The 19,944-nt window shown below is 42.5% G+C and overlaps 1 protein-coding gene across 1 annotated transcript in view; it reads right to left on the reverse strand.

Annotated features, from left to right (window-relative positions):
* Positions 1-19,226, reverse strand: part of veph1 (ventricular zone expressed PH domain-containing 1) — an 81,453-nt gene extending 62,227 nt beyond the window's left edge. Inside the window, exons 1-4 of the mRNA XM_047594354.1 lie at positions 19,076-19,226; positions 10,201-10,777; positions 9,833-10,051; positions 3,756-3,930 (exon numbers count right to left, since the gene is read on the reverse strand). Coding sequence (XP_047450310.1) covers positions 3,756-3,930; positions 9,833-10,051; positions 10,201-10,338 — 532 coding nt within the window. The 5' untranslated portion in view covers positions 10,339-10,777; positions 19,076-19,226. The remainder of the gene's footprint in view (positions 1-3,755; positions 3,931-9,832; positions 10,052-10,200; positions 10,778-19,075) is intronic.
* Between the last annotated feature and the right edge of the window lie 718 nt (positions 19,227-19,944).

The following is a 19,944-nucleotide window of genomic DNA, read 5'->3' on the forward strand; positions in this document are numbered from 1 at the left end:
CACTGCAATATGTAGTGCATAGACTTGGTTACCAATGTGTTACCTCATTTGGTTACATATTGTTTTAACGGTTACACGTATTTAACTGAAAATACTGTAGGCTACCTTTTAAGCTTTACAGACATTAACACACCTTAAATTTGATGTGGAAAACTTGTTTAAAGACACATGTGTAACAAATATTTTGCACTGGGAAACTTGTTTAGAAACACAAGCTTGGTGTGCATGTGTGCATCACATGTAAAGTCCCATGTGAACAGTCCCAGTGGGGGGGGTCACATGTGAAATCCACGTATATTCCCATGTGAAACCTATTACCTTACATATGAGGACGTGATTTAAGGCACGTCAGTGTTCGTTAGTTTTGTGTTCATTTATGTTTTTGGTAGACTACAGTATAATCTTGTGTTGATTTAGATGTGCTGACAATGGCACGAAAAATACATCTAAATCTGTAAGGAAATAGCATGCAGGGTTTTCCATTGACATATGCTTGCAGTTTAGTGTGGCACTTGCATATATGGAACCATTTGAGAAATATGGGCCCACAGGTTTCTACTGCAGTGACAACCTCTGCTTAGCCTCCAACTGTGTTTGTAACTGTGACCATTTACGAAATGGAAACATCAACTTTTGCACTCACTCCCGGCCCAGCCGCCGCCTCTCTTCACATCACAAATCAGAGTACAGTAACTACATATGTTTGGCAACAGTGGAGCCAAGATAAACATATAACTTTGAAAATGTCACATTCCAAACTTCACTGTTACCTTAAGATCAGGTTTTACTTTAAGATGGAAGAAATTCTTGGCTCTAAAACCCCACGGGGCTACAGCAAACCCATATGTTGTGAGTGTGTGCGCGAGACATCTGATAATGGCCGAGTCGTGCTATAAAACCTACACACTGTATCCTGCTGTTGGCTTCCTGTAACACACACACACACACAAGCTCATAAAGCACCCTACACACCGAGGGGACAGAAAAATTACGAAGGGCAAAACACTGCAAAGATATTTACGAATGTGTTGCTTTCCAAAAAAGTTGAAATAAAATGCGCAGCAAGCCTTTGCAGCCATCTGTCCTTAAAACCATTATCGCCCACTCCCTTGTCAGAATAAGATACAGGGTCCAGGCTTGTTAAAAAGGTAACATGAGACTGAAATGCTCAGAGTACTGTAGCTCAAATACAAACCTGGAACTGCCCATGCTACATTGAAAACTACCAAAGGAAACATAAATCTGAAGTTGCTGAATTAAAGCCTTCCAGCAAGACTTTCATCCTCTTTCTGCTCTGTGTGTCAATATTCCAGATTTAATATTTTCCCCTATCAGCTGATCATCTCCCTGTCAAGCTGAATCACAGCCCCTGGACTGCTTTAGTCATATATACTGTGTAATATCTTTCTATCTATTTCTTTGAACCTTTTCTCTTTTCTCTTAATTCTGCTTAGCTCACCACGAAGGTCACGCTCTACAGTGTATTACTGTACTCAAGAGTCCAGTAGTGTGAAATTATGAGATGACTTTGGGGGTCTCATAAATCTAATGGAAAGAAATTTGTGGGTCATATTTTTGAAACAAACACCATTAGCGCACGTCTCATGAGTATCCACTTAGGAACTTGATACATGTGTGGAGAACACATTAAAATGGCACGCCGATAAAACCACTTCTTTGTTAACTTCTCTACTATGTCAAATGAACGAGTTTGACTGCGGCGTGACACTCACTGAGGGAACAATGGCTCCGCATCCAAGTTGTTATTTCATACTTGACCATTGATCACTAAGTCTTAAGAAAACATTGGACTGCTAACCATGACAAAGTATATGCAAACCGTTATCCAAGTCAAATCAGGACAAAGGCAGGCCTAGTGCCTGAGGAACCTCTCCCTGGAGTTGAATTTATTACTGATCTCTGTCTAGAGGTAGAAGCCAAATGTAAGAAAACAACCGGCGCTGAGGTGAAACAACAAACCATATTAAGCTGAGTGTAATAGCTTGTCAGATTGGTAAATTGGTCTTAAGATCTCTTCGTCCATGCTTACATTTTCATTCATTTATCTGAAGTCGGACTGCGGTGCCAACAGGCTAGGCAAAGTATTACATGACGTCCCTCTCTCTGGGAAGGTTTTCTGTTTCCTCATGAGGGATCCCAGGCCACATGAGCTACATAATCCTTCAAGCCAATTCTGCGTCTAAGCTGAGGCTCTCCTTCCTGCTGGCCATGCCTTGTAAACCTCCACAGGGAGGCACCCAGGAGGCCTCCTTACCAGATGCCCAAACTTACTAAGCTGGCCGACTTCGACAAGATGGAGCAACAGCTCTACCTCAACTTCAGCCTATCTCTAAGGCTGTAAAATGTTCAAATAATAGTAAATAAAACTGAGTAAGTTCTCCTTGTAGTTCTCAGAATTTGTAACTGTGCATTGCTGACATATTAATTTGTAAGTTTGCAGTCCTTTCTTCCATGTCTTTTTGTGTGAATTATTATACTTCTTTATTGGCACGACCACAATAAATGCATTCCGTCACGCATCGTACTTTAAAACTTTCAAACGAAAGTCCTGGAAAGTCATTCAAGTAGGGAAAAAAAGATTTTTTGTTCTCTTATTGGCAGGAACTTCTTGGTATCTCTCAAAGTGCCATGTGTTTTCCACCGATTATCGAGGCCCAAAATCTGGCAAAGTTTCACCTGTAAAATGAAGCAGGCAGCAAAGAAGGTAGCTGTTTCATGTGCTGAGCTGCTGGCAGGAAAGTGTGCTCAATGGGAGCTTCAAGCAGCGGACATGGTGGGCACCTCACTCAGGCACAGTGTGAGGCGATCAGCCTCACGCTGCCTCAGCCAGCACATGGAAATACATGGGCATACTGTTCATGCTGTTCACTGAAACCCTCCCTTGTGTTAATGGGCCTTGTTTGAGTGTGCAGGTGTGCATACGCCTCAGGGGTAAACAGATCTCCAACAGACAGAGCTAACCCTTTTACTACACTAATGAGCTCGAACAGTGTCTGTGTTAAAAAAAAGGGGTTAAAAGAGCGAGAAAGTATGTGGTATCGACAAGAGGTCAGTGGTTAAAGACCGCTGAGGCTCAGTTACACTTTCTGACCTACGAAGGGAAGTTGATCAGATCAGTGCCCGAGGACAATGTCATCTTACACCCCTGGACGAATGTCCGAGTCCTGTTTTATCACATTAGTTCTGCTTTTAGAGGATATGTGCACTTCCTCACACACTGCGGCTTCACTGGTATTGTTCGGGTCAGTGGAAGAAATATTTGTTTTTCTTCCATTATGTAGAATTCGATCTTTTGCGGGGAACAGATATACTGCATGTGTGAAAAGTGAGAAAAAAGTTCAGAATAGCGTGGAACAGGTGGAAATAGCAGAGAGGTAAATCAGGGGAAAGTGTTTATGTAGCACGCACACAGAAAAACAGGACAAACTGCAAGACAAAACAGCAACTGTCCTTTTCTCTGTTCTGTTTCATGTCTGCTACCGTCGCTCCAAGGAAGCGGTAATTCTACAAGGCAAACTTGTACGTCAATCATCAGCTGTCCAATAAATACAATAACGCCCAATTGTTTGCAAATCCTTTCAAAGTTCTTTAAAATTCTTAAGCAGATCTCCTTCTGCGCCTCTCTGTCCCTTTAAAGTGTCAAAACGAACACGCCCACGTGCACAATGTGTCTTTCCGCCGCACCTGAGTCTAAGCAGAGTGGAGGAGATTGCTTTTGTGTACGGGTATCCTACCTCCCAGTACACTGACTGTCATGGCCTCCGTGTGTTCAGCCAGCAGGTCAGCTTTGGCTATGGCAGCCAGGGAGAGATAACTGGACATGTTCCTGCTCAGCTCCCTGTTCCCTCTCTGCAGGAACCGCACCGCTACCGGGACAGCCAGCACCATGACCGAAGGACAGCTGTAGTTCTGAGGAGACACAACAAGAGTTAGAGGGACGAATGTTGTCATGTTCAGGGAAAAGACGGAGTAATTTGAATTGTAATTGTGTGCATTGTCAAATACAAAAGAGTATTTTGTAGATTTTAAGGGTCAATAGCCAAAACACAAAAACATTTCTATTAAAAAAGGCTTTGCAAAGTAAACCTGTTTATGATCTTATAACTGATAGGCAGAGCCTTCACTGTAGCCTACACTATTATGAGCACTTAAACTATAATTGTGCGCTTCTGTGTTGACACTGTCGCCTTAATGCCACCAAAAATGTTTTGTCAGCTGCTCTGTCGGCTGAGTTTTTCAAACAGTGGGGACTGAAATGACTTGTGTTGAAGATGGAGCAAATAAAGGCTGAAATGAAAACACAGCAGTGTAGAAGGGGAGGGAGATTTTTTATTTTTTTATTGTTATTTTTTTATATTCTGGGGGGGTACATGTCCGGCTATGGCAGTGACCCATGGCAGAGGGATGAATCAGACTTAACCTGGAACAACTCAGCTCACTCAAATGAGATGTGTCCCTCTCTAATTTTAGGTACTGCTCTTACTTCTTAGAAACAAGAACAAGTCTTGCTAGTATGTAGGATGGAACATAGAAAGGAAGCGCAGGAGGTTGTATTGGAGTGGAAGGTGTGTACTGTGCACATTAGTGGACTGAATGAAGAGGAGGAAGAAGGAGGAATGGGATTTGAAATGCGCTAGCACCCTCCACAGGACACTCTCACATAAGGTGCGTGTCCTCCACACATCTTGATGTGAGGTTTTATACTAGGGTGCCCACACCTACAGATGTTGCTCTTTCTACTATCTATGATTCAGAATGTGCAATTTCAGTGTGGTAGTAACTGTCGATGTTTTAGACAGTCTATCTCTCTGTCATACCTCCATTCTGCCACATGATGGCAGCACAGATACTGCATTCAGAAAATGTTCTACCAAATGATAACACCTATCAATCAACATGTACGGTGCATAAATGTCACCAAAAAAAAAAAAAAAAAGAAAGAAAAAGGAAAATCATTCTAATGTACAAGAATCATTATAGTCTGTGTTGTTACTTACGGTCTGCGCTATTTTAGGTTACATGCTGTTCCGTCTTAATTAGAGGGGAGCGAGGTAAACACACTGTGGCTATAGGCAGTCAATTTGCAGTGTAAGTAATTTATTTGCCTCCTCGCTGGATCCTCATGCATGGATCTACAGATTTATTCATCTTTCATCTCACGCTTTCATCTTATTAGGCAGAGGCCTTTAATGTTCGACTCAGCACAGATCAAATAGAACTCAAAACGCCAACACAGGCAGAACACTTCTGTTCATGTATGTGTGTGTGTTTATGTGTTGCGCCAGAGCAGCGAGCTCATGAAAACTTTTCTTCCTTCCTAAGCTGTTGCTTACGTCTCTCCTCCCTCCCTCACTGTGGGACTTTCAGAGGAAGGGTAAGACAAGTGTTTGTGCGTCTGTAGATTCAAGATGACAGGGAGGCGAAGAGATCAGAGATGAAGGTAGACGGGGGCAAGAGAAGGTATAATAAAAGACTGACAGAGATGTGGAAACACAGAGAGAAGGCCCACAAGAAGTGGCTGTCATAGCTGAAGTTTCAGGGTCACCATTGTAAATATCTGCACTTCTTACAGCACTGTAGCAACTCATAACATAACAATGACTTACAATATACAACAGCTCATAATGTAATAACTAAAATGTAATGAATGGTCACAATGTAATGACTGACTCATACTGTAATAAACTCATGAGTGTATAATGTAATAATGTAATAACATATTACATTACAAGCCTTACTGGTGCTGCTCATAATGTAATAACGGCTCTCATTGTTAGAAAAGTGTTGCATTATCATAATTTTTACCTGCTGAAATGCTTTCACCTCTGTCTGTCTGTCAGCAGGGTCACATAGTATACCCCCAATAGATATACGTAACAAGGAAGAGAGCCTGATTGGTCAAAATTGCACACACTGACAATAAACATGCACTAGGAGAAGAGGTCTGTGTTTGATTATGATTTGTACATTTCTTGTACAACCAACTCAAAAGCCGGTAGAAGAAGAGAGTAGATTAGGGAAGGTGGGGTACTGCAGTTAATTAGCTTAAAAGAGCAACTGTTGCTACAATAAATGCAGGACACTATAATAAGTGAACACTCTTTCTTTCCATGCCACCTGAAGAAGAGCTTCCAGTTTCTGTTATTTTATTGTTGGTCTTAGTGCCAATTTAATACAGACATTAAAACAAAAACATAAATTTAACTAAACAGTGTGCATAAATAATACATGACAATAAATTATAGCTGCCAACAAAAGTCAAGTCTAGGGGGCTCCGTTTGTTAATGACTGTATCAGTGTTCACACAGATCAAGGCTCAATGAGTGAATGGGATTTTTATCTACTTATTTTTTGTTTACTTCTCTCTTCTAGGTACTCTCCTTCCAAAGAGATGCGTGGGAGTTTGAGTGGTGACTCTAAATTGTTTGCCTCTGTGTGTTAGCCCTGCAATGGACTGGCAATCTGTCCAGGGGTGTACCCGGCCTCTCACCCAATAACAACTGGGATAAGCACCAGCAACTCCTACAGACAGACAAGCAGGCAGGTAGGTTGTTCACCAGACTCTTGTACCCCTGCTCTTGTCCATCCCTTGTACACCCCAAAACTGCAGTGTCACCTGAGAGCTTCCATATATGACTTAACACTGTGTTGTAGATGAAATCTGGGGTGTACAGGGTGAATAGGACAGAGGAGAGCACAGTCCCCCGTGGTGCTCCAGTGCTGATAACAATAATCCCTGGTGGCGTCCTTCTCCTGGTATGCAAACTGCAGTGGGTCTAGAGCATGGCAGATCTGATCAGATCCTAATGTCTGATGGTCTTCATGATGCTGGATGTCAGGGCGACCTGCCTGTACTCATTCATTTCCTTGGGGTATAGCTTCTTGAGGACAAGGTCAAGAGCCAAAGTGATGGTTATGGTGGTGCAGTTTTTGGTTGATGCTTTAGATAATTCTGTGGTTGTAGCATTGGATTTGCCTGTTAGAGGCAGTATTAAGAAAAACTCTACCAATCAGTAAAAGGACACAGACAAGCAAAGTGCATTGTGTATTTTTGTGTGGTTTTAGATTCATTATATTGTCATTATAAATAATACAATGAAATTTAAAGCTACAAATAAAGGAGCTCATATAAAAGTACAAAAATATAGAGCAGAATACTAAAAGATCATTTATATTCCATTCGTATTCCACACACACTGAACACATGCATGCAAACAAACCGTGTCTAAAAGATGTGCAGTGATCATAGTTAAGCCATTTCACATAAATTTGAGTAGTCCCAACTATTGCACAGACCCTGTGTTTTTAGTGCATTATTTAGTGTAGTGACGGCTTGTGGATAAAAACTACGTAACCGTCTGGTGGAGTGTGTTTTAACTGTCCAGTAGCGCCTCCCTGAGGGGAGAAGGTCTAACAGGTGGTGAGCAGGGTGAGATGTGTCTTTCACGATGATGTCTGTTTTCTGGAGACAGCAGGAGGTGAAAATGTGTTCAAGCGTAGGTAGGTTCAAGAGGGTTGCTTGTTTTCTCAGCAGCTTTTATCACCTTTTGCAGGGTCGTTCCGTTTGCTGTAGAGCTGCTACCATACCAAACCAGGACTCCGTAGATCAGGACACTTTGGACACAGGATTGGCAGAGGGACACCAGCGGATGTTGTGACAGGTTGTACTTCTGGAGAGCCCTCAGAAAGTTCAGTCACTGTTTTCTTTACCAAGCAGTTTGTGAGATCCTCTGAAACGTGTGTGCCCAGAAACTTAAATGTTGGCACCCTTCCCACAGCTTCCCGCATATCTCCAGTGGCTGACATTCATTCTTTTTCTTCCTGACGTCAATTATGATTGCCTTTGTCTTCCTGGAGTTCAAGGTCCAGTTGTTTACTGTACACCTAGGTCGGACGTCTTGTCAAACAGTCAAACAGGATGGTATCTGATGGGGGTCCAGAGTGGGTGGGAGAGCAGCCTTCATGTGTTTTAGCACCAATCTCTCCAGGCACTTCATAATTATGGGTGTTAGGGCCACAGGTCTGTAGTCATTAAGAGCTGTTACTGCAGTCTGCTTGAGTAAAGATACTATTGTGTATGTTTTGAGGCAGGTGGGGACGAGGCAATGAGACAGAGAGATGTTAAAAATGTCTGAGAAAATGTCAGCCAGCTCCACGGTGCAGTCTCTGAGGACCCGTCCCGGTACACCATCTAGGCCAGAGTGGGTCAGAGTTGCTGAAGTGGCCCTCTATCCTCCTCCTGTAGGCTGCCTTTGCCTCCCTGATGCCTTTCTTTAGTTCTGTCCTGGCAGCACTGGATTGGTGTGCGTCACCGGACTTGAATGCCATGTTGCAGGCTGTAAGATGGAGGCGGACTTCCTTGGGGCGATGGATTGCCAAACCAGTAGTTATGAACCCTCCAAGTGGATGCGGGATAAAATGGGGCGCAACAAGATATATGCCTCCTTTAATCCTGTTAATAATTTTACGAGAAGAAGTACACGCATGGGCTTCCAAGTAGTGTATAAAACAGTTACATTTAGCTCCACTTTAACTAGCTAATAGACACACTCTGTATACACATAAATGCATCAAAAATATTAACACTGTACATGACAGCATGATGGGGGAAATTTTTAAGTCTTGAGTATAAATGACATTCTGAATGCAAGACTTTAACTTGCAATATATTATTTTTATGTTGCCACTTTACCTTTGATAAAATACCTCAATACGTCCTCTACCACTTATCATACACCCCAGGGTTTGCATCAGATGGTTTATTCTTGCTCTTCCTTTGTGTCCTTCCTTCTTCAGATAACACTACAGATAACATGAAGGATATGATTTTCTGCAGCTTTGCTCTGATGATGTGCGCTCATACTTGTGCAAAACATATGTCAGTGAGACCTTTTCACAGTCTGGACAATCCTCATTTTGCTGACGGCAGTAAACAAATGACATCTCATCTCATCTTCTACTACCGCTTAATCCTCACTAGGGCGGCAGTGGTTGCTGGAGCCTATCCCAGCAGTCATTATGCGTGAGGTGGGGTACATCCTGGATTGGTCTCCAGTCTATCGCAGGGCTAACACAGAGACAAACAGCCATTCACACTCACACTCATACCTAGGGTCAATTTAGAGTCACCAATCAGCCTAATGAGCATGTCTTTGGAGGTGGGAGGAAACCAGAGTACCTGGAAAAAACCCACACGGACACAGGGAGAACATGCAAACTCCACCCAGAAAGGCCCGAGCTGGACTCAAACCCGGACCTTTTTAAACAAACGTCATGTTGCTGAAAAATCTAAATACCAAGTTATGAGAAAAGGTATGTACTCAGCTTGCTTCAGGTAAAACAAATACAACACTAGAAAGCACTGGCATGTACTAGGTGGCAATCAGTCCTCGAATGTCCACTTGAGGCTGGCTCCAAAAGTGAGTCATTCCCCGTAGACAGACTGCTACAGAAACAATTTTGTTTTTTTTTTAATTTTTCTATAACCAATTTCCCCATTCATGAAAACTGTGTAGGGCGCATTTTTTTATGCAACCCAACGATTTTATTGAGGCTTAATGTTATGCATAATCAAGGACATAGCTGCTCTCAGTGACAGGTTAGTGTCAGTGGGGCCACAGGTTCCTAGATGTCTATATTGATGACATCCAACCGTTTCATCATCAGCAAGGCTACCCCACTTGCAAATTTTTGAATGTGTTGGAAGTTAGCTGGATCTAGGCCGTGCCAAGATGGTGACATCCGATGCACCCCGCACTAAGAATCCTATGACTGCTCAGTATGTGGTAAGTGTGTGTGTGCATGTGTGTACCTGCAGGATACAGCTGGTGATGTCGGAGGCTATCTTGGCGTGCGGTGTGTCCTCTGTGTTTTCACCTTGTGGGGTGAGGTTGTGTTCCAGGCACGACTCCCACAGCCCCACCAGCGCCGTGCTGTGTCGCTCGATGGAGCTGGTCTCCCTTATGGCTGTGGTGATGCGCGTGATGCAAATCTCCACCACAGCCTGGTCGTTGTCATTGGTCAAATAGTCCTGTCAGCCAGCAGACAGCAGCAGGGTGCAATGATAAGTTAAGGACAAAAAACATGAATAATGCATGGTAAGACTAATTAAAACTCACATTTGCATTAATTTTTGCATCTACTGCGCCTGGGTGTGTGGGTCTGCATATGCCTACATACCGGGGTGCAGGAGATGGCCTTGATTTGATCCAGAGCTTGAGACAGGCAGTCTTCGATCTCTGTGTCCTCCAGAGAGAACAGATCTCCTGCTCTGGACAGATCCCTCTGGCCCAGCACCTGGCTAAACAACTGGTGCATCCTGGTCCTGGTTTGGGGCTGGAACGACTGCTGTGCAGTTTAAGGTCCTTCAGTAGGTAATGAGCAAATCCCCAACATAATGATCCAGGAAAGTTTTTAAAGTACAGAAGGCAACTTTTCACTTCCTTGGGTTCACATTTTCCGCATTGTGACTCACAACAATAGAAAGCAAAACCTTCTGAAGGGCATTCAAGCTAAAATGATTTCAGGTTCCTAGGAACATAGGAGCTTCTCGAAATACTTTCATATCTTTGAGACATATAAGATTTGAGGATCATTGATCGTATGTCTTTTGTTAAAATCCTCTTCAATGCAGTCCAGGATCAGGTGGGTTGGACCAGGCTGAACCACTTACATCTGATGTTTTTATGGGTCTGCCTGTGGTCTGTTACCGTGGAGACCAGTCACATTCTGGAGAAGACACCCTTTCCACAGAGAGCTGAAACAGAGAGGCGAGAAAGACGGAAAGATTAAATCAACTATGATGATGAAGTGATGGGATATTAATTTTGTCTGGTAAGAACAAGATTGGAGCAGCTGAGACTGAGAAAATCATATCTGAGCAAGAGTATTAAATTGGTATTCACTTTTTTGTACTGATTGATCTCAAGAAACAACGCATGTCTCAATATGTGTTCTTGTCTGTTCTTGTGGTTTTTGGGACTTGTGAGACAACATCATGAAGAAGTCCTCCAGAATATATCGGTATCTGGCATCCCAGAATGCATTTCACAGGCATCAACATGTATGCTGTCGAGTTCCTACAGTAACCGGACTGTTCTTCACAGTTGAACTTGTTCAAAATACCAAGTATGCATCTCCAAAGTTTGTGTATTTTGTACTGATGAAAACTCACAGACTAACAGATTAAGTGGATTTTGACAGTATAAAAGGGAAGGTTTTAAAAAATATAGTTGTGGGTCTTCCTGCCACATATTATGCAAGATTGAGACTAGTCTCATATCTGTCTGTGTCCAAGTCAACAGAACCTTACCATAAATTCATGGCTGTGATGTTGCCAGGCAAACAGTGACGACTTCAGTGTCTCACCGGTCCTGGCCAAGAAATGCCTGGCACATAATCATGGTGTTTTTTTTTGTTTTTTTTGTTTTTTTTTACAGATTATAAAAATTCTAAAGCTAATTAGGAAGGCTCAGGTGAATACTGTTACATTCAAACATAGCCAGGTCAGCTGTTTTCTTAGCTTTAAACTAATGTGCTGCTGACAGTGGCTTCATATTTACCACACAAACATTAGAGGTAATCTTCTCATCAAACCCTGAGCCAGAAAGTAAACAGGCATAATTCTCAAAATGTCAAACTATTTCCGGTCATATCTCACTTCCAAACAGGCTTCATGGGAAAATTAAATTCACAAACGATATTAGAATGTACGTTTGTATTGGAAATGTCTTTCCGTCCTCCAGTTTTCTCTTGGGCTGCTCTCTTTCCACAGATGCAGCAGGGGTAGGTTAATATGTGATGATGTGATCTGAATGACTCCCTGGTAATATGTGACAGATCTGCTTCGAAAGTGTACATACCTTCCATGCACATGCACAAACACATACCACTACTACCGATGGAAACAAATGTAATGGTTCACTGAGTATATGTGTCCCTCCATAAAGTGTTATGAATGGACTCTAAGTTGTGTTATTCAGAATAACTGTGTTAACCATTTACTTGCTAGTATCACTGGTCCTGTTGGCCTCAATTAAACATTAAAGCATTGACACTATCAGGTTCACTAGAAGGGCAGAGGGCTACACACAAACACGCACACATACAAAGGCTTATGTACACTTGCTTCTAAATGTACACATACTGTATGCATACTGCATAACATAACGTAGGCAGGTACTTGATACTCCACTACTACATTTATTTGACAGCTTTATTTGATTTTAAAATGACGATTTACATATTGGAAAATATAACAGAAAATGCAGCACAGAGGTTAAACCAGCAGTTTGCAACATAGTTGGCTTCTGATATATGACAAAAAGTAGGGTGCATGGTCAGTTTCTAACAGTTCTGGCAATTTTCCATGTAAATCAGGTTTAATTTCAGTAAATGTTCAAATGATCTAAGATCAAAAACAGCCTAAAAATTGAAACCTGAATTGCCCATGAAATCCACTTTCCTTCTTTGCTGTCCCATCAATCAGCTGCTGTCCCTGAGGATATAAAACTGAGTGAAGTAGTTCAGACTAGCTCCATCTCCAGCAGCTACAGCAGTAACTTAAACACTGAAGCTTCAGTATCAGTGATCTAATGGTAATAAGGCCGCCTGTCTCTAATAACATATGTCAATCAGAGGGGCCGAAGCAATACTGCGTTGCTGCTGCTCCTTTCCCTTAAGCAGATTTTTTTCGTGCTGGATTTGTAATTAAGTATTTTTCCATTACTGCCCTGATACTTTTACCTTAGCAAAGGATCTGTATACCTCCTCCAGCGCACCTTCTCATTATGCAGTTTGCACAGTTTCCTGTGATGTGAGGCATTCTGCACACTATCTTTTTGAATTAGCCACCAAGCCTGTCTGCAGCCTCTGATCATGACTTTTCACTCTGAGCTGAACTCTGCCTCCTCTCAAAGGATGAGCAGCTAAGCGTATGTATCTGTGTCGCTGTCGGCTTCCAGCTTCACTCTACAGTCAGGCGCCCTTTCTCTGAAAGCCGCACTGGAGGAGTGGGCCCAAGCCAGACCAGAGGAAAAACACAATGCGGAGCACTTGGGAGACCGTTATCTCTCCCGCCAAGCCGGTGACGGCCATGGAAACCCAACTATTGCCAGGATACCCCATCAGGAATGCTTACTGGTCCAAGCCAGGGCGGCTCTAAGACCAAAACAACAAAACAACCATAAATACAAAGCAAAGACATTTATCTGTCACACACAGACACACAAACACAAACCTATTTACCCTATTATTGGATGGCTTTTTCTGTGGCTGTATAATGGCACCTATGTTTCCAACACATGTGCACTCCTACATATTATTCTGATAATACAATATACCATAACTACATCTCTTATACTATACAGTCCTACACAGTCAAAATGTTTCTGTCATTTTAGACCATTTGGACCTTGTTAATGTTGAACTGCACTACTGAGATGAATCAGTTAAAGGGACTATAATGTATTAAATTTTTTATTTTTTTTTTAAAGACATTTTGAAACTTAGCTAACAAGAACCTGAGAGTACCAGAAGGCAGAGGAAAAGAGGAATTGGGGGGAGAGATGGAGCAGAGATCACGAGTTGGATACACACATTCAGAGTGAAAGCCTGAGAGCCAGAGTGAAAGCCTGAGATGGATAATGTTTCACTGTCCTGAATTCCCTGTGTACACTGCAGACGACTCACACACTAAAGGGCTTCCTTTATTCCACCTGAACGTCACGTCCAACTAAAACACTCGCATTCACGCGCGCACGCTCCACATACGGCGTAACACACCTCCACATAACTACACGTGGCATCTTCTTCTCCACGCTGGCTGTGTTTATTTAGTGTGTCCCTGCTCTTACTATGTCATAGCTTAGGTAACCGTGTGTGTGTGTGTGTGTGTGTGTAAAAGCAGAAGAGAAAATGGGCCTGAGGAATTTCAGTTCTTAAACAATCAGCTAGTTACTATTAATCACCCAGCTACGGCTCAGCAAGCTTAGGAATGTAGCCTTTAAACACACACACACACACACACACACACACACACACACACACACACACACACACACACACACACACACACAGAGTCGTGTTTCTATCACTTTAGAGAACACTGCATCCATGCTACTTGCCAAATACCAAACCAAACCTATCTAATCTTTCACTAAGCCGATAGCTTTACATTTTAGGGAGCACCAAGTTTATGTTCACACAGCACAAGTCACACAAACGCACACAGATCCAGTACAAGAAAGTTACAATAGCTTGTTCTCATCAGTATTTTCGTCATTTTTCGGAGCGTCACAATTTTGGTGTCACATGAACTCCTCCAGTGAAGCTCCGTTGAACATAGCAGGTGCCCACAGGTTGCAGGCGAGCTGTGAGTGGGCCAGTGGGTGAGGGGTGAGGGGTGAGGGGGTGACGGGGTGACATGGTGCGAGCTGGGAGGGAGCGGGGGGGATAATTCGAGGTTTTATGGGCTATGTGAGGACAATGTGACCAAAGGGCCTCTCCCTTTCTTGCCTCCACCACTGCCACTACTGTCTTCACTCGGGACTCGGAGAGAGCGAGAGAAAACACTGACTCTTTTGTATGACCTGCGAAGACAGACCGGCCCTCCCTCTTTTCCTCACCCGTCTCTCCCTCCGCCCCCTCCCTCTCTCTCTCTCTCTCTCTCTGCTCAGTCGGCCCTGTCTTTCTGTGTAATGTGCACCTGCTCAGCTTGCAAGACATCTCACACACACACATACACACACACACACACTGGCGCAAATACTTTAGAAAGGAGCTGAGTGAAAGGGGGAGACAGACAGCTCTGTAGAAGAAAATAAGCCTGCATTCCACAGTTTTTTCTCTGTGTTACTGCTTCATATCTGAGCGTGCGTTTGGAGGCGGAAGAACAAAAGTGTTCCAGTTTCTTTCTTAAACTGCTGTCAGTCCATCACTCCCAAAATTGCTGCGTATTTCCTGGTTTGTGCTTTAGTGTTTGACACTGAACGTGTTTTTCTTCCTTCTTCTACATGAGTATCTATAAATATGGCGTGTTGTCAAGATCGGTGCTCCGTAGCAGAAAAGGAGTTTGCGTCACTATATGACGCACTTGTAAGAAGACCAAGAGTGCACATTCTAGGAGCAGAGTTGACTGTAGAAGACCATCTTACTGGGGACTGATTCTCAGAGTGGTCCCTAAGTCACTTCTCCGTGTCAGAGAAAAAGATCCATAATAGGGCTGGGTGATATCGGCAAAAAATTTAATTTTCCACCCATCTTGTCCGATGGGGTGACAAAATGAGGGTTCTAGTGTTTGCTGCTCTTTAGTTGTGTCTTTGGAGCTGGAACTGGAGCTAAAGTTAAGTACCTAAAATAAATGTATTGCAATGATAGCACTAATTAACTCACTTTCCATGTTTACTATCTTAGCAAATCCAAGTCCACAGTGTATATACTGACTGTCAGATTGCTGTTATATTCTGGTATATTTTGTACCTTCTTCCAAATTTGATATTGTCTTACTGTTTTTTGTTTATATTTCTTACCTAATTCTGTGCTGTGACATGATAATTTCCCTTACGTGGGATAAATAAACATTGTCTTATGTCTTATAGGTTTTGACATTACTGTTTGTCTTGACTGTATTTAACATTAGCCCAGCTATGATTTAATGTATCTATTAATGGACTTATAGTTTTTTTTTCCTGTTTCCTCAAGAGTCTGTGTTGAAATTGCAAATAGCCTGATATTCACATTAGTGTGTCTGTAATTTGACTGACAGCCACAAGGCTCGTTTACATAACACTCTGTACTATTGTTGTGCGCAGTCATCCTCAAATAAAATGGCAGTGACATTATAATACAGTATCTCTCCCAAAGGCTTTGTACCATGTCTTCTGATCTCCTGATCTAGATTTATAGTCTGGACCAACAAGAGGCTGCAAATTACAGAATGAAAGACATTCTCATTTTTAAAACAGACACAGTAAAGACAAACATGTACGTATTTAGCTGACGTGACGAACTACCTGTCGGATTGACTCTCACTGTCCCCCTAAATGGTTTTTATATTTTGACTTTTCATACTACAAATGACTAATCAGTTTGTATACTGAAATACGTTCCTGTCATACAGACGGAAGCCCACCTTCCGTCTGTTTAAGACAGTAGTTATTCTATAACTGGGCCAATCGGTTATGTAACCGATGCCTTGAATTTCATGAATAAGTAAGACGAATAAGTCACAAAGAGGAGACTCCCAGAAGACGACTCTGCAAATGAGTCTACACTGCTGCAAGGAACTGCGTTAAGACTTGAAAGATACATCCCAGAGGGTTCGGCATAGGAACATATTGTAGGAGATTTGTTTTATATGTGTGTGTCTGCGCTTGCGCTTGGTGAAAAAAGGGAAAGTTCTCCATTATGCATGCAGCTGTGGAGCAATGGGAGTTACTGTATGACAGGAGCTAGATGAAATAGCTACAGTACGACACACTGAATGAGACGAACGAAAGGTAGAGCGACAGAATCGGAAATAAGGAGAGACGGGGGGAGGGGAAGACATGAGAGTGGATATGTCTTCTTCTCACTTGACAGCAGCTACTGTTAACTTGATAAGAGAGGGCTGCACCAGACCACAGGGACACTTAATGTGACACTCGTGGATGTCACAGAAGAGCAGATACGTTATGGAAGTTAAAAACATGCAGACACAGGGAATGATATCTGCTCATGTGTAGCTGGATGGGTTCTTATGAAATGTGTACATGGTTGTAGATGCAAACACCTATAAGTGTACAAATCTGCTTGTAAACCAAAGGATTAATACTACTACTCAGAAATGTGTCATATTGATTCATCTAGAAAACAGATGAATCGTTTTTTTATGAAAAAATACAGATGGAAAAATAATAGTTTCTGGCAGACGTGTTTGTGTGCTTGGTTTGTGAGGTTTTCACAGTTTTACTGAACAAAACAATCCATGACGGAGTGTTTGCTCAAGCCCTGGTAAAATGGGATTGGTGCGTATCATTATTGCAACTAATGCTGGAACTACGGACTATTTTTGAATGTAATAACAGACATGTTTCTATCATTCATGTCATTCAGTGGCAAAAATAATCATCTAAACCTTCAAAATGTCTACCTTTGACTGGTACACAATCCACATCCCACAAATGATTGTGTTGCTTATCGTACAAAGACAAAGAAAAAGGCATAAGTCTTATTATATGAGAAGCCAGAACACACAAATGTTGAAGAAGTTTATGTGATAAAAAAAATCTATATTGAAAATAATGAAATAACAAAAACTGCATTAGTAATCCATTAATTGTAAAAGAAAATAGATTGATATCATCTTATGCACTGCAATTTGATCTTACTACACTACTATGGTGCTACAATAAGAAGTGAAATTACTTTCTTGCTCTATAATACTTCCATTCACCTAGTTTGCCCTTAAAAGCCCTTATAATCATGACTTATACTATCTAGACTCACAGCTTCAACCCAAATTGGTCACACAAGAATATCTTGGGACACACCGTGCTCTATTCTGAGGTGAAACTAATCTGACATTCAGTCAAGAATAAAAAAAAAATATTACATCCAAAAAAAAAGAGCCACTTCAAACGGAAAGCTTCAATAAACTGATGTAAACTGAGTTCAGTCCTCTTTCCATTTTGTGTTTGCAATCATAACAATGTAAATGTGAGTGTGCCTGAGTCTCTGCAGGCATAACTGTGTCAAATAGCAGTGAATCCAGCCTAATGTGTTGAAGGGGTGGGGGTTCTCTTCCCTCTGCTCCTCTGCCGAGCCGTGAGGACTCATGACTGCCGAGAGGATTTCCATAGCACAGAGAGGAAGGAGTGCTGGTCGGGAAAGTGCATCCCCACCGCACTCTGCCAGCTAGCATTCACACACATTTTCAAAACCATTCATTATTCATCACTCCCCGCTGGGCCGCAGCCCAAACTCAGATAAGAGCTGAGCAGAAGCGCGCTCTGGTTTTCAGGTCTCACCCATGAGTGCAGACCTGCTTGAAAAATGATTAGGGGCCTCGCTATTAATGGAGCTTCCAAATATCCTCAGTGCTTGTTTAATGATTTTCTAAGTTTAGGGATCTTTTCATAACCTGAATCCTGCACATCATCCAAATTTCCCCTTTCCTGGGTGAGTAAGTGGGACGAGGAGCAGAAGTGAGTGATGAACCACAGCTTTCAGGTGTGTCTCGTATAAAAAGCACAGTCCAGATGGTTTAAGTTGTTTTACTAAAAATATGAGATCTCTGAATGTGGTTGACAGCGTGTGACTGTATACGGTGGAGATTAATTTCGACAAAGAGGCATTAATATCTGCTTTATGGAAATAAATTCATCCAGATAAAATAGCTGAAGTTCCGGACAGGGTCTGTAATCTCCTTCCGTCCTGGGACATGAGCATCTGTCTGTCTCACAAGTCTGTGACCTTGAACGCCCCCCCGCCCCCACTCCCAGTCGCTATTCAAGCACTCACAAGAGTAGAGCAACAGTAGATTTAGACTTGGACGGGGCATTAAAAGAAGAAATGCATAGACTAAATGCGAGTAATGCGACTAAACTTGCCTTTCAAGCTCTCAGAACACATTCCACTGCATTTTCACCGAAACACCGAGCAAGTGTGTGACGGAGGGCGAGAGGGAGAGAGTGGGGGAAGGATAAATAAGAAACACAATGTTTAAAAAAAAAAAAAAAAAAAACTTGAGATGATCAAAATAATATGGTATGTGTGTCTTCTTCAACGCAGATTCACTGATTATGAGGTGTTTCAGCCTGTATTCCCTTTTTGGGAACAGCCCACGAAAACACCTTTCCAACACACTTGCGCGCTCCTCTGCGCCTTCTCTACAAGTGTTCCCAAGGTGCACCCTTGGGAACACGGCTCTAACCTCTCGTTCCAGTCAACTTTCCCGACATCAAGGAATGCGGGTGGCATTCACGGATTTCGCCCGGCGACGCTCCAGCCTCTAATATCGGGCTGTAACGCAACGAGAACCTCCTGCTTCGTTTCTAAACGGACTCGGATTGCTTACCTGCTCCATGCAGGACGTCGAGGGCGCGCGGATGCTGGATGAGGTTCGTCCAGTGAATTCACACCGCGCTCCGAACTGGCACATAGCAACACGAATTACCCCTGCACAGCGTCAGGTTCCCCCCACAGAGCCCAGGACAGAGCAGTCCGTGTAGTTATTCTCGTCGGTCGCATTTGGAAAGAGCGCCATCGTGCGGTTGACTGGAGCGCACGGAGCAACAGGTGGATGGATGAAAGCAGAGGCGGCGGGTAGCGATGCTGCGTTCAAGAGCTTTGGGGAATATAAATTATAATTCTTGGCGTTTGAAGCTTAACAATAATATAAAAAAAAAACACACTAATTATTTCTAGGTTGTTTTTGAGGGTGGTTTACCGACACTTTCAGCTGTTAATGGTCGGCTAACAGGCAGAATACACATTTATCATCTTTAATTTAGCTACTCTACTCCACTCTATGCACAGTAGATCAGGCTCCACAGAAACACAGTTGGGGCCATGTTCATACGGTCTGCTGCGCTGAGAGAGCCAGCTAGATGAGGCTTAATGACTTCATGGCTGCATACCAACCCACAATTATCCCTAATCTCTTCTCCCAGATCAGACATAGACTACCGCTTAATGTTTACTCGAGGGCAACAGTGAGAATACTGCCTCTATAACAGTTATTGGTCTGAATTAAAATTCACTTTGTGTCTTAAACATGTTATTCATGCTACTGATTACTATCTGCAGCATTAACGTGTTTGTGCCAATAGTATTGTCTCAATGAAGTACTTAATGGAAATGTGGAGTGGAAATGGAAATGCTGATATCGAATGAATGCTACAACGAATTTTCCTCATTGACTGTGTTTCTGTATTTATTTTTGAT

Source organism: Mugil cephalus, chromosome 9, assembly GCF_022458985.1.
Source record: "Mugil cephalus isolate CIBA_MC_2020 chromosome 9, CIBA_Mcephalus_1.1, whole genome shotgun sequence".
Taxonomy (NCBI): Eukaryota; Metazoa; Chordata; class Actinopteri; order Mugiliformes; family Mugilidae; genus Mugil; species Mugil cephalus.